At 34.4% G+C, this 12,594-nt stretch overlaps 1 protein-coding gene across 1 annotated transcript in view; it reads right to left on the reverse strand.

Annotated features, from left to right (window-relative positions):
• Positions 1-12,011, reverse strand: part of ZC3H12C (zinc finger CCCH-type containing 12C) — a 40,224-nt gene extending 28,213 nt beyond the window's left edge. The window contains exons 1-2 of the mRNA XM_007936573.2: positions 11,991-12,011; positions 5,232-5,989 (exon numbers count right to left, since the gene is read on the reverse strand). Of these exons, the coding sequence (XP_007934764.1) occupies positions 5,232-5,989; positions 11,991-12,011 (779 nt within the window). The remainder of the gene's footprint in view (positions 1-5,231; positions 5,990-11,990) is intronic.
• Positions 12,012-12,594: the final 583 nt, after the last annotated feature.

A 12,594-nucleotide genomic window follows, 5' to 3' on the forward strand; every position in this document is an offset into this window, starting at 1 on the left:
GGAAGAATAGTGAAATTAGAACCAAAAACCAAACCAAACTCACTGCTGTTGAGTCGATTCGACTCATAGCAACCCTTCCTTGGGTTTGTGAGGCGGTATCTCTACCAAAGTAGATTGCCCAATCTTCCTTCTGAGGAGTGGCTGGTGGGTTTGAACCACCAGCCTTCTAGTTAGCAGTGAAATGCTTTAGGTACTATGCTACTAGAGCTCCCTGTGAAGTTAGAAGAATCATAATTTAAGAATTTCATTCCAGAAATATGATAAATGTTAATCATGCCATGTTTCTATGTCCAATTTTGGAGTATTATTAATTCATGGTACATCTTTATTATCAGCTGTCCGCTCTATTAGAAAACACCTATTTGCTGCTAAACAACCAATTTGCTAAATTTTTGAGGTTTCCTTTTTTTAGAACTTAAAATTAACTGTGGCTTTTGTTAGGTTTTGTTAGCCCAGCTCCACAAATGTATATTTGATATCTATTTTATTCAGAAAGCAAGCATTTCTTAAATGCTCAAGATTTTATATGTAAAAGTTAGGGCTTTCTCTAAACTTACTTTTCTCTCTTTTCTATTTTTACACACTATGTCCTCTCTGCTCCTACAGCACCCATCAGTGAAATAACTGACAAATTATGCTAGCCCATGCTTCAGGTATCTGTCAATTTTTCTATTTCATTTTTTTATTGGTCAATTTTTGGTAAATTTTTATTTAACAAACTTATCTAGAGCCCCTATCAGTGTAGCACATTTCTAAAAGCAAATTAATAAAATGAAAAAACAAAACAAAACAAAAAAACCTCTCCACCCCAATGTAATACAGTAGTCCCACAATTCTGGGAGCTTGGCTGGATATTCTGATGATGCGCTTCATCCCTGGGCAATTTTGGAGTCTACCCAGCTCTAAGAGTCTAAGAGTCCAAGTCTCCTTTATGAAACTATAAAAACTATCACTGAAAACCAATGGTGACATAAACCTGAGGTAGAAGTCGTGAGAATAAGATGGACTACTAAATCACTGTTTGCTAAATGTTGAAAGAAAAAACTGGGATAAATCACTTTTCATTATATTAGTTACTATATCCTGGATTGACACTGACTCTTGAATAATAACTATGATTTATCGAGCACCTATTACATGACAGACACTAGCATTAACTAGTGCCAAACACAAGAAGATAGAAATTCCCCTTTTTACAATTTTGAAAACTGAGGCTGGAGAGTTTAAGCGACTTGTTTAGAATCACAATGTAGAGTATGTAGAGGGCTAAAGATTTTTTAAAAAGCCAGTTTTGCTACTTTCAATGAAAATGTCTCTTGCTTTCCTACTTATAATATACATCTCAAGAATCATTTCTATCAGGTTCACGGCTAGCATTTAAATTAAACTAAAATATATTTATCTTACATAGGGAATTTATCTGCTTAGCAGAGCAGAAAAAGAAATAAATAGGACTCTATTTTATTTGGTGCATTTGCTGGATCACAAGCACAGGAAAGACTGTGAGGATGGCGCAGGACTGGGCAGCGTTTCTTTCTTTTGTGCACTGGCTCACTATGAGTTGGAACAGACTTGACAGCACCTAACAGGAACAACTGTACTCTATTCTTAACCAACTCCCCACATTTATTTATTATATACATTATTTTATATACATAAGCATATTATATATGATAAGGAGCTCTGGTGGCGTAGTCCCTAAGGCATTTGACTGCTAACCAGAAGGTTGGTGACTCAAATCCACCAGCCACTCCATGGAAGGAAGATGGGACAATCTACTTCCATAAAGATTTACCACCTCGGAAATCCAAAGGGGGTTGCTATGAGTCAGAATCAACTCAATGGCAGTGAGTTTGGTTTTTATTATATATGATAGGTTTGCAAAACTTATCATGAGTGAAAAATTAATTTCAAAAGTAAAAGCTCCTTATATTTTATGCAACATGAAACACATGAAATGCCCCTGCACTTTTGTTGAATTAAAATTTTGGATGTGAAATACATTTTGAAATGCATTTTCAAATAACTTTGCTACTTTATATAGACCTTATAAATGGCAGAATGTAAAAGTTTACTATGAATTTTTCTTGAGTTCTGGCACTTTCAAAGTTATAGCTATGGTATTATATTTTATTGTGACTGACAATGTAATGCTGCTATAATAAAACTTTCCTGTCAACTTGTTCTCTCCTGAATGCCTGAAGCATTTCACTTTAAGTGTCAGATTACAGTATATGGTGGAGAAAAGAAATGAATTGCATTGTCCCATCTTTACATCAAGGGAAAGAGGATGGTGCCAAATTAATGTGGGAGTAGAAGTTTGTTTTCATAATTATCTAAGAATGGGTTGTGTGAAATGCTGTAATTATGCCATCTATTTTTTGTAGTAAAGTTTTCTGTGGATAAAGTCTTACCATGTAGGATTAGTAAGGTTTAGAGTTTTATGTAAATTCTTAGTTATCCAATTATCTTTCATTTCAACTAGGAATACTAGGTGAGGCTGACCCAATTGTGATATCATTTATATAAATGATATCTATCTTAAATATGCATTTATAAGAGCTCCAAATTTTATCATCGTATGTTGTTTATCCCCTTGAAAGTTCTGCTTCATTCTGTCCCACAGTATACGTCTCTCCAATGCCGAACTCTCTACTGTGCCTTTGCACTCTCACTTCAAACCTTTGCTTCAAAAATTAAACTATCATATTGCTCTTTTCTTCTTCTGTGGCGCTGCTTCCCACTCCCCGTCAGCTTGATATATTATATAGTCTCATTCTTAGAAACAAAACTAAATCCTTTCCCAACTCTTCCTGTTCTTCTTCTCAACACTGACCACTGACTCTGAATCAAAAATACCTGTGGCATCTTTTAAAAATACAGTTATTTGTGATCTATCACAGCCCCACTGAATCACATCCTCCGAGAGTAGACACTGGGAAGATGTACTTTTAAAACACTTTTCTGGTGATGTTGGTATAGAGCCATGGTTGTAGGTGTTCCTCAAGAGCTTCCCTCAAACTCTCTACCTTAGTAATTTCATGAGTTTTGAGCCCTAATTATTACCACTTTTATAAGGTAATAATTCACCAATGCTGGATTACTATAAGACAAAAAATCATTCTGTGGCCAAGTTTGGGAAATATTAAATAATAGAGGTTATCTCACTGAAAGATTTCTCAAATCCATATGTATACTTCATATCTCTTGTTATGGTCTCTTTACTTCATTAGAAGGGGTTGTTTGCATCAAAATTGATATTGCTTCTAATTCCTATCATTTATATAACCCACTTTAAACATAACTGCCAGATTATCAATATGAGTCACAACTTTACCCCTAACAATTGTCTACTCAAAAACTTTAATTACTCTTGAATTACCAAGCCAAGTTTAAATTCTCTAGCTTGGCATTAGAAGCCTTGAAAGATCTGGCTTGAACCTTTTCAACTTGTTTGTTTTTCAACTTCTTTAATTATATGATGAAATTCTACTTGCCCAAGAAAAAACATAATTCAGACTTTGAAATCAAACACATTTGAGTCTGAATTATGTTTTTTCTTGGGCAAGTAGCTTAAACTCATAAGTCTTAGTATGCTTACATATGAAAAGAGGATAATTTTGCCTCTGCCTGGAAAGGTTATTTTGAAGATTACACACTAGTTGTTCCTTCTTATATGGAAGTACTATCACCTACTAAAAACAGCAGTTCTCAAGTCTCAGTATGTGTTATTATTAGTAGGAGTACTTGTTACCAAAGCATATGCCTAGGGTACATCTTGAGCTTGACTTGGTAGTCTGTGTGGGGTTCTACAACTACATTACTCATATAGCAGCCACTAGCCACATGTGGCTATTGAGTAATGAAATCTAGCTAATCCAAATTGAGATGTGCTGTAAGTATAAGATACACAATGGATTTCAAAGACTTAAAATGAAAAAAAATAATGAAAAATATCTCTTTAATAATTTTTTGTTGATAACATGTTGAAATGATAATTTGGATATATTAGCCTAAACCATACAGGAGCTCTGGTAGCATAGTGCCTAAGGCACTTGACTGCTAACCAGAAGGCTGGCGGTTCAAACCTACCAGCCACTCCTCAGAAGAAAGGTGATACTGCCTGGGAAACCCAAGGAGGGGTCACTATGAGTTGGATCCAACTCGAAGGCACAAAACAACAACAATAACAAACCATATATGGAGCTCTGGTGGTGTAATGTCTAAGGCATGTGACTGCTCAGCAGAAGGAAGATTGGGTGATCTACTTCTGTAGTAGTATCACCTTGGAAACCCAAGGAGGGGTTGTTATGAGTCGGATCTGACTCAACGGCAGTGCGTTGTGTTGCACTGTAAACCATATATATACTACTCAAATTAATTTGATCTGTATCTTTGTACTTTTTAATGTAGCTACCAGAAAAGTTAAAATTGCATCTGTGGCCTGCATCATATTTCTATTGAACAGCACTGCTCCAGAATCTGCATTTTAAACAAATTCTCCAGATGACTCTGTGGTAAATATCCTCAGATCCCCTTTTGAGAAACATTACATGAAACTCTTAAACTCTTTAAAGAATTGATGATTTTATATATTTTATTGCCTTTATGTTTTTTTTTTTTTTATATCTTCCAGTACTCTGAACATTTGGACAGTTAACTATATATTGATTGAATTTAATCAAAATTCATCAATAGTATTTCATTAGCAGCTTTGCTTTTAGTTTCTTTTCCCCCAGTTCCTAAAGAATTACTTTTGAATTATAGTTCTTGGATAGGACAAAAAACTTGAAACTATAGATTTGTTTAAATCCCAAATCAGTAAAAATAGTTTAAATAGTTTATCTAACTTCATGTAGAAATAGGCTATTTATTTGACTAGATTTCAAAATTGTTGGATATTGGCATACTCAAGTTTTTTGTTTAAGACTACTGATTAACACAAAATCAGGAGCACACAGTAATTTTTACCATAGCAATTTAGCCAGCTGAGAAAAAGAGACTCATCTGGGGAAAGGGTGTCTCTATTCAGGGATGGATGGGGTGAGGATGGCTGAGTGTCCTGGAAGCAAAGGGATAGAAAACTGAGAGAGACACAATTAAATATATGTAAGTAATGCTGGGATGCAAACTAACCTTAACTTTAATGACTGTTAAAGAGAGCTAAGAAATTAGAAATAACTTTTAAAGAATATTTGGTAATAATTCTTAGAAAAGATGTTTCCACTTACCTCATTGCTACATTGCTGCCATCAATAACTATAGGTCTCAGATTTTCACCATCATCTGTTATAATCTCTTGCATTGGAGATTCAGACCTCTGTGATTCCAGGGAAGATGTTTCCCTCATTATACTGTTAATTGTACTAACAGTTTGATCAGTCTCACTTTTATTTCCAAGTTTGACAAGTTCTCCCAATATATCATTGATTAAAGCATCAGTACCAAGTTTATTTAGCACGAGCTGAACCTGTTCTTCAGAATAACCCAACTTAAGTGCAAACTCCAGTTTTGTTTGGTATTCTCGAACCACATCAGGGAGTTTCTTCATTTCCTTGGATGTAGTCTGGGACTCTTCGGTTTTAAAGTCTTGCAAAATTTCATTGCGTTTGAGTATGTGAGGCTCTAAACAGGGAGACCTACATAGTTGTCTGTGAGTCTTAGTTAATAAGCATGGCTCTATGGAAATGCTACCCAATTGTTCCGACTCATTATCAGAATTTGTGCTTTCTTCAGAGTCACCAGAGCTTGCATTTTCTTCAGACACCTCTTTTTCTGTAACTTCCTTCCCAGAATTAACTTTATCCATTGTTGGTTTTTCTACCATTGGCCAAGGTACAGCTGCACTTAAATGTGGGTCAGTGGTCTCCACATAAAGGTGGCCTAGGTCATGCTCCAGATGATCCTTCAAGCCCATGAAGCTGTTATGTGTACTTGACTCCACTTTGCTGTTTTTTCTGTATTCCTGAATACAGAGTGCTCCGTATTCCTAGGGAAAAATGTAAAATATTTAGGATTTTATATTTCCTGTTAACATTTCTGTCTTCAATGGACAAGTCATAGATTGTAATATCTATTTTGTCTGCTTCCTCTCACCCCTTATAATAGCATTGCCAAGACAGTATAAAACCAAAAAAAAAAAACCCAACAAACCCAAACCCACTGCCAGCGAATCTATTCTGACACATAGTGACACCCATTGGTTTCCAAGGCAGTACATCTTTATGGAAGTAGATCACCCCATCTTCCTTTCATGGAGCAGCTGGTGGGTTTGAACTGCCAACCTTCTGGTTAGCAGTCAAATGCCTTAGGCACTGTGCCACCAGAGCTCCTTGTCAAGATAGTATAATACCCCATTGTTTTAGATGAAGAGGGTATGAATTTGGAAGGCCAGGTAATTACTCTATGTCAACAAAGCAAATAAGTGGTGGAACTGGGTTTTTTTTTTTTTTTTTTAATAAATATTTTATTGTGCTTTAGGTGAAAGTTTACAGAGCAAATTAGTTTTCCATTCAGTAATTTATACAGAGATCGTCCTGTGACATTGGTTGCAATCCCCGCAGTATGTCACCATTCTCCTCATTTCTACCATGGGTTCCATGTTTCCATTTGCCCAGTTTTCCTGCCTTCTAAACTTTGCTTTTAGGCAAATGCTGCCTGTTGGTCTTGTATAGTTGGGAACTGGATTTTAAACCCAGATTTGTTTGATTCTAAAACTCACGCTCAACCTAGATGGAAGAGATTTTTCCATTTTTACAAAAATTTATGTTTCTAGAGTGACACAGAATATTATCATAAAACACATTATAATTATGCCAATGATAGGTTATGTACATTTTCTCCAACAGAACTTACAAAAATTTGTAAGAAATTCTTGAGTGAGAGAAAGTCATGTGGAAAAAAAGAAATATTAACTTATAATACTTGAAAATTATCAATTTGAATCAACCTTAACAAAAATCTAAATTAGTTTTAAAAATAATTTAGATACTACCATGAAAGAGCACATATTCTAAAATAGTCAAGAATTAAATAAATACGTGAATCACATTCCATTTACATATGAATAGTGAGCTCTGGTAGCATAGTGGCTAAGACACTTGACTGCTAACCAGAAGGCTGGCGGTTCAAACCCACCAGCCACTCCTCGGAAGGAAGGTTGGGCAATCCTACTTCCGTAGTGATACTGCCTCGGAAACCAAAGGAGGGGTCGCTATGAGTCAGGGCTGACTCGACGGCACATAACAACAACAACAACAGTTTTATAATAAAATACAATAATTATTTTGTGCATATTGGACAGGGTAATAGAATGTAACTTCTAATATTACATCACTCTTATTAAGTATCAGGGACACTTGGTGGTGGAAGGAGTTGTTTAATCCTATGCACATTTATGGAAAGCAGGAAATTAAATACTTCTTATAACATTAGCTGCAAATAATTAAGAACATTAAATAAATATTATCTGCATTTCATAGAAGTCCCTGCATGGAGCAAACAGTTAAGTGTCCTACCATTAGCCAAAAAGTTGGTGGTTCCAACCTACCAAGAGGTGCCTTAGAAGAAAGCCCTGGTGGAATCTACTTCATAAAAGGTTACAGCCTTGAAAACCCTTTGGAATGCAGTTCTGCTCTGCATGCAAGGGGTTACAATGAGTGGTAGCTGACTTGAAAGTAAGTGGTAACATCTCAATATCTTGATTTCATGGCAGCAATTGTTTCTGATTGCATCAATTAATTAACCATTATCTGCATTTGGTTAAAAAGTAATCTTTCTCCCATATTCCCCCTTATAAAAATGTTTTTACTATTTAAGATGGTTTTGCTGTTTTATTCTTTTCCCTTAAAGTCTATTGGAAATAATTGTTATTTCTCTACTAGGAACAGGGTAGCAAAATAATTTTCTCTTGTGCTTCATTGTAAGGACCATATCCACAACAGTAGTTTACTTATTAAGGCAATTCCAGCGATCTATCCAGGATAAGTTGTCCCTGTTCAGGCACCTGCTCTTAAGAAGTCCTGGTGGTGTAGTGGTTAAGCTCTCGGCAGTTCCAACCCAGTTGATGCTCCATGGGGGAAAGATGTGTCAATCAGTTTCCATAAAGATTCACAGCCTTGGAAACCCTAGGGGGCAGTTCTATTCTGTCACATACGGTCATTAGGAGTTGAAACTGACTTGCCAGCAACAGGTTTGTTTGTTTTTTAAAATCCAGGATAACATTAGCATGCTAGGGATAGATGCATTTAGACTGTCATAAAACATTTATTTAAATAAGCTAAAAAAGAAAATTGGGAAAACATTTTATTCTAAAGCTCTTCAACATCTTATTTACACTAGAAAGGAGCTATTATATAAATGTTAAAAGAAAAATGCTGTTATTTTCTGAGAAGTCACAAATTTGAACACATTATTTGGTGACTTATTAGAGAGTGAAGTATTTCTACATAATGAAATAAATTATATTAACTATGGTTAATTTAACCATAGTTATATTATGGAATCCTTAGCTTGATAACCAAACACTTAAAATTCCTTCAGTGCAGAACTCCTACACACTTACACAGGAGTTTATCCCCTGAGGAAACATAACTTTAATATCATTGTTCTACTAATAATATAGCATTCTTTAGCTTTAAAGAAACACCAAACTCTCTCAGTTCCTAATTGCACAACTGATAAAAATGAATATCCCTTAGGAGAAGATAATAGACATCTGCTCTATTATGAAGATATATCCATTTCAATTTCTTCTATTAATGTGGATATGCATGAGCCCAATTATTTAGAATTAAAGAAGGGATTTTGAAAGCAAATCTTTACACTCAGTGATTTATTAACTACTGTAATATACTGACACTATAATGCAAGTAACAAATCACAACAGCATCCTAATAAAGGGATACAGTTAAAAGAAAAATCTGCACTGTGGCCTTCGTAGAGCTCCCACCAAAAGTATCTTAAACAAGGAAAAGCTATTGGAAGCTGGGCTGCCTGGCAACCAGAAGCTGGTTGCTAAGCTGCACTCCTTTAACATGCCATCATGAATGCTAGCACAGTGAAAGAATAATTTGGTATGAACAAAAGCCTATAAAAGAGACTGGGACTTAAGTGCGTCTGGTTTACCCTCCGAGAACAATGCAGCTGCCAAACCAATCTGGAAGCTCCGACATCATTGTTCTGTAAACCCCACAATCTGCTCTGACTGCAGGAAGTGTATTTAACGGGCAACATTTTTGATCTCCCCTGAAAAGTTTGGTTTTGCATAAGTGCTGTTGTGAGATAATTCTTCAAGATAATGGCTCACTGACCAAATCCCTGAACTGAACTAGGAAATATTATTTTAATACTGAGCTCTAGTGCTTTTCTTTTGGACTATATAGATGAATACCTAATGAAAAATACAAATGAAATATTATATTCAAAGGATAAGTGAAATTATTCTTAATTTTCACATTTTTCAAAGAAACAAAACCAGGTTCTATGAAGTTTTTTAAAATGAAAATTAACTACTCTTAAGAAAAAAATCTTTCTACGTATCCTTTAATTAAAAAAAAAAAATAAATGTCCATGACCTAAAGCTGCTCTCTATATAATTTTATTATGGTTATACAGATAAAATAGGAAGTAAACTAGAATTATCAGTTGTTTTTACAATACTACACCAGATAAGATCCATCTGTATGTCAATACCACATACATTTATGATAATTCATATAAATTGTACATATTTAAATAAAAAGTGTTCAGTAATTGGGCTAACATGGTTTTTAAGGCTAAGCATAAATGTAAACCTCACCTACTTTTTTTTTTTTTAATTAACATCTAATTGGGTTAGGCAGCACAAATTTTCTTTTAAAATATTCTGGATGAACTTTTTTCACATTGTTAGGCCTTTTTTCATCTTTGAGATTGCATTGGTAAAGCAGATAAAATTACTCAATCCTATATTGTACTAAAACAGTTAAATAATTTTTAGAATCTGTAAAGCAATACACAAAATGGGAAAAAGTACAAATAAGGGAGAATGAGTTCAATTAAAGGCCTATAAGCTACATACATTTTCTCCATCACATAATACATATTTGATATCACCTGATTTACATTGACTCAAATGGTAAAGATTTTTCAAAATTTTAATCTCTATAATTCTTCATTACCCACTTGTAATCAGTTACAGATTATGCTGATTTAAAGCAGTACTTTAAGAAAATATCAAAATTTGGCAGGATCTTAAAATCATTCAACAAAAAATATTAAATGCTAGTCTTAAGATTTAAAAACTAATCAAAAATATTGTCAGAGGCTATAGTGTTTGTTAATGTAATGGAATGTGCAAACCTTGCTAGGGAATTATTATAAAAGATTTTGGGACAAAGAATGATACCTGACCTTTATTTTTGTTCAATGCCTTAAAAATAATCAGTATAATGTTGAAAAAGAAAGAGTCCAATAACATCATGAAATGTATTACTTCCTGTAAGACAGAAACTAGATTTTTCTTCAATTTCTAAACCATTTATTAGCTGTTAAGCTATTACATTTACTCAAATGTAAACCTGTGTAAATCATCTTCACTAACAAGGGTAATTTTTCTTACTTCATTAAGAAGCAGCATAGTCAAAGTTTCACACACAAAGTAGGTCAGAGTTTATATTACCTTAGTTATCAAAAAATGAAGGAGGCTCACAAACTATACGGCTTAACTTTTAAACCTTTTATCAGGGACCCATTATGTCTTTTACATGCTATATTCTTGCACACAAAAGGTATTGGCAAAAATAAATACTCTGATAACATACTTCCACATTTACAAATCTATAAATTCTTCTAGACATTGTAGCTGAAACTCAACCAATTTTTATTGCTAATGGCCTAATACATTTTAAAATTATTCAATTTGTTGAAAATGAACTAAATTTTCATGCTAATTTTGTAGGTGATGATAAAGGATAATTTTTACGTTTTTAGAAAGAAACTCTTTAGTTTTATGCATTAGCTGAATGCAAGTATATAATGGCTATTTACTAGAAGTTTATTGCATGTCTACAAATTCCCCTATTTTGTGAGCAGATTTTCTGAAAGTTCTCATTACGTAACCTGGATAATCATTTCAAATCAGGTATAATTTTTTTTTTCTTTAAATAAAAAGCCACATATTAATCAGGAATACTCATAAACTTGTTAAACCAATTTATTTGTTTGTAATGTAAAGTTACAATGCCATAAAAGTGGGTTCTGGTTGTTATCCAAGTGGTAATACTATGAGAACAATGAAAATAAAATAATGAATATGTAATAAATACCTACTGCTGTAGTCTCTGTGTATTTAATTACCATTGTATTTCAGTGAGTGCTGTTGTCTGCATCCCTCTAGCTAACAAAGGAAGGATGTCCCTTTGAACAGATTGGTTAATGCTCTGGGGCAACAGATGTCTACTGGAACTGCAGGAGACCAGCAACTGGTGGCCTGCCCATCTTCTGAAAACTTTCAATAGACTTATGCATATGTTCACACAATAGGGCATGTGGTAGAAATGAAAACCTCTTTTTAACCCTTTATGTTCTTTCTTTCCCTCCCAACTGATAGATGAAAGTCTTTGTCTCCTCCTTCCTTCCCTATTAGAGAACTCCTGAAAGCAGCAGTTTGTGGAATGGCATCTTCAATGTAATACTGGAAACTAATGCAAGTAAAAACAAAGGCAGGGAGAAGAAATTCGAAAGTGTACATGAATATTGACACTGCTGATAAAGCAATTAAATGCTTAATCATCTTATTTAAAAACAAGCTGTTTGAAACACCTGCCTGTTTCAATTCATCTCCCCAAACTAGATTAAGACAATGGAAAATCTATCAAATTTTATTATAATTTTAGAGCACTTAGGTATGACAGTGACACTTTAATAAACATAAGAATTTGATGAGAAGATAAAATCTAAATTAACTGTTTATCAAGATACCAGAATATTTGTTATAACTTGTCTTTAACCTCCAAACGATCACATGCCATCCCAAAAGCCTTGCAAACGTTCATGAAGTTATGTCATTATTGCCCTAACTCCAGAAAATAAAAATGTAAAAATCTGTTTCATCAACGTGTTTTACAGAAAGAAGGCATTTTCTGGTATTTTGGAACTATATAATAATTTTAGATTTCCATTTGAGGTGCTTCCTAGCCTTTACAGAATTCAAATTAATACTGAATATTTTGCAAAGTTTCACTTCTAAGGCATTAAGTAGCACAGATACTCACGTTAGTAGGAAAATACAAAGACATTGGTTTCTGTAGCAGCTTCAGCAGTAACTCCTTAACACAATTTTAGCTGCAGACTTCCAGGCAGGCAAGAAGAACAATGAATGGTTGAACAGATGGAATGGCAATGTCTTTGCTTAACCTATTACCGAGTGGAATAACAGCCAATCATTGGCCAGAAAGCTCACAATTAGTTGGCCAGGCAGATGCAAGGCAACCTCAATACCCTGCGTCAGGTTCGTAGGTTTCTAAGATAAGCAAGTTGATGTCTGCCCTGGGGCAGCATGTGTATTAAGGAGGGGTGTGCAGCAACAATAGGCCATACAAAGCTGACTAGTAG

Source organism: Orycteropus afer, unplaced genomic scaffold (assembly GCF_000298275.1).
Source record: "Orycteropus afer afer isolate SDZICR_OR568_19922 unplaced genomic scaffold, OryAfe1.0 scaffold00036, whole genome shotgun sequence".
Taxonomy (NCBI): domain Eukaryota; kingdom Metazoa; phylum Chordata; class Mammalia; order Tubulidentata; family Orycteropodidae; genus Orycteropus; species Orycteropus afer.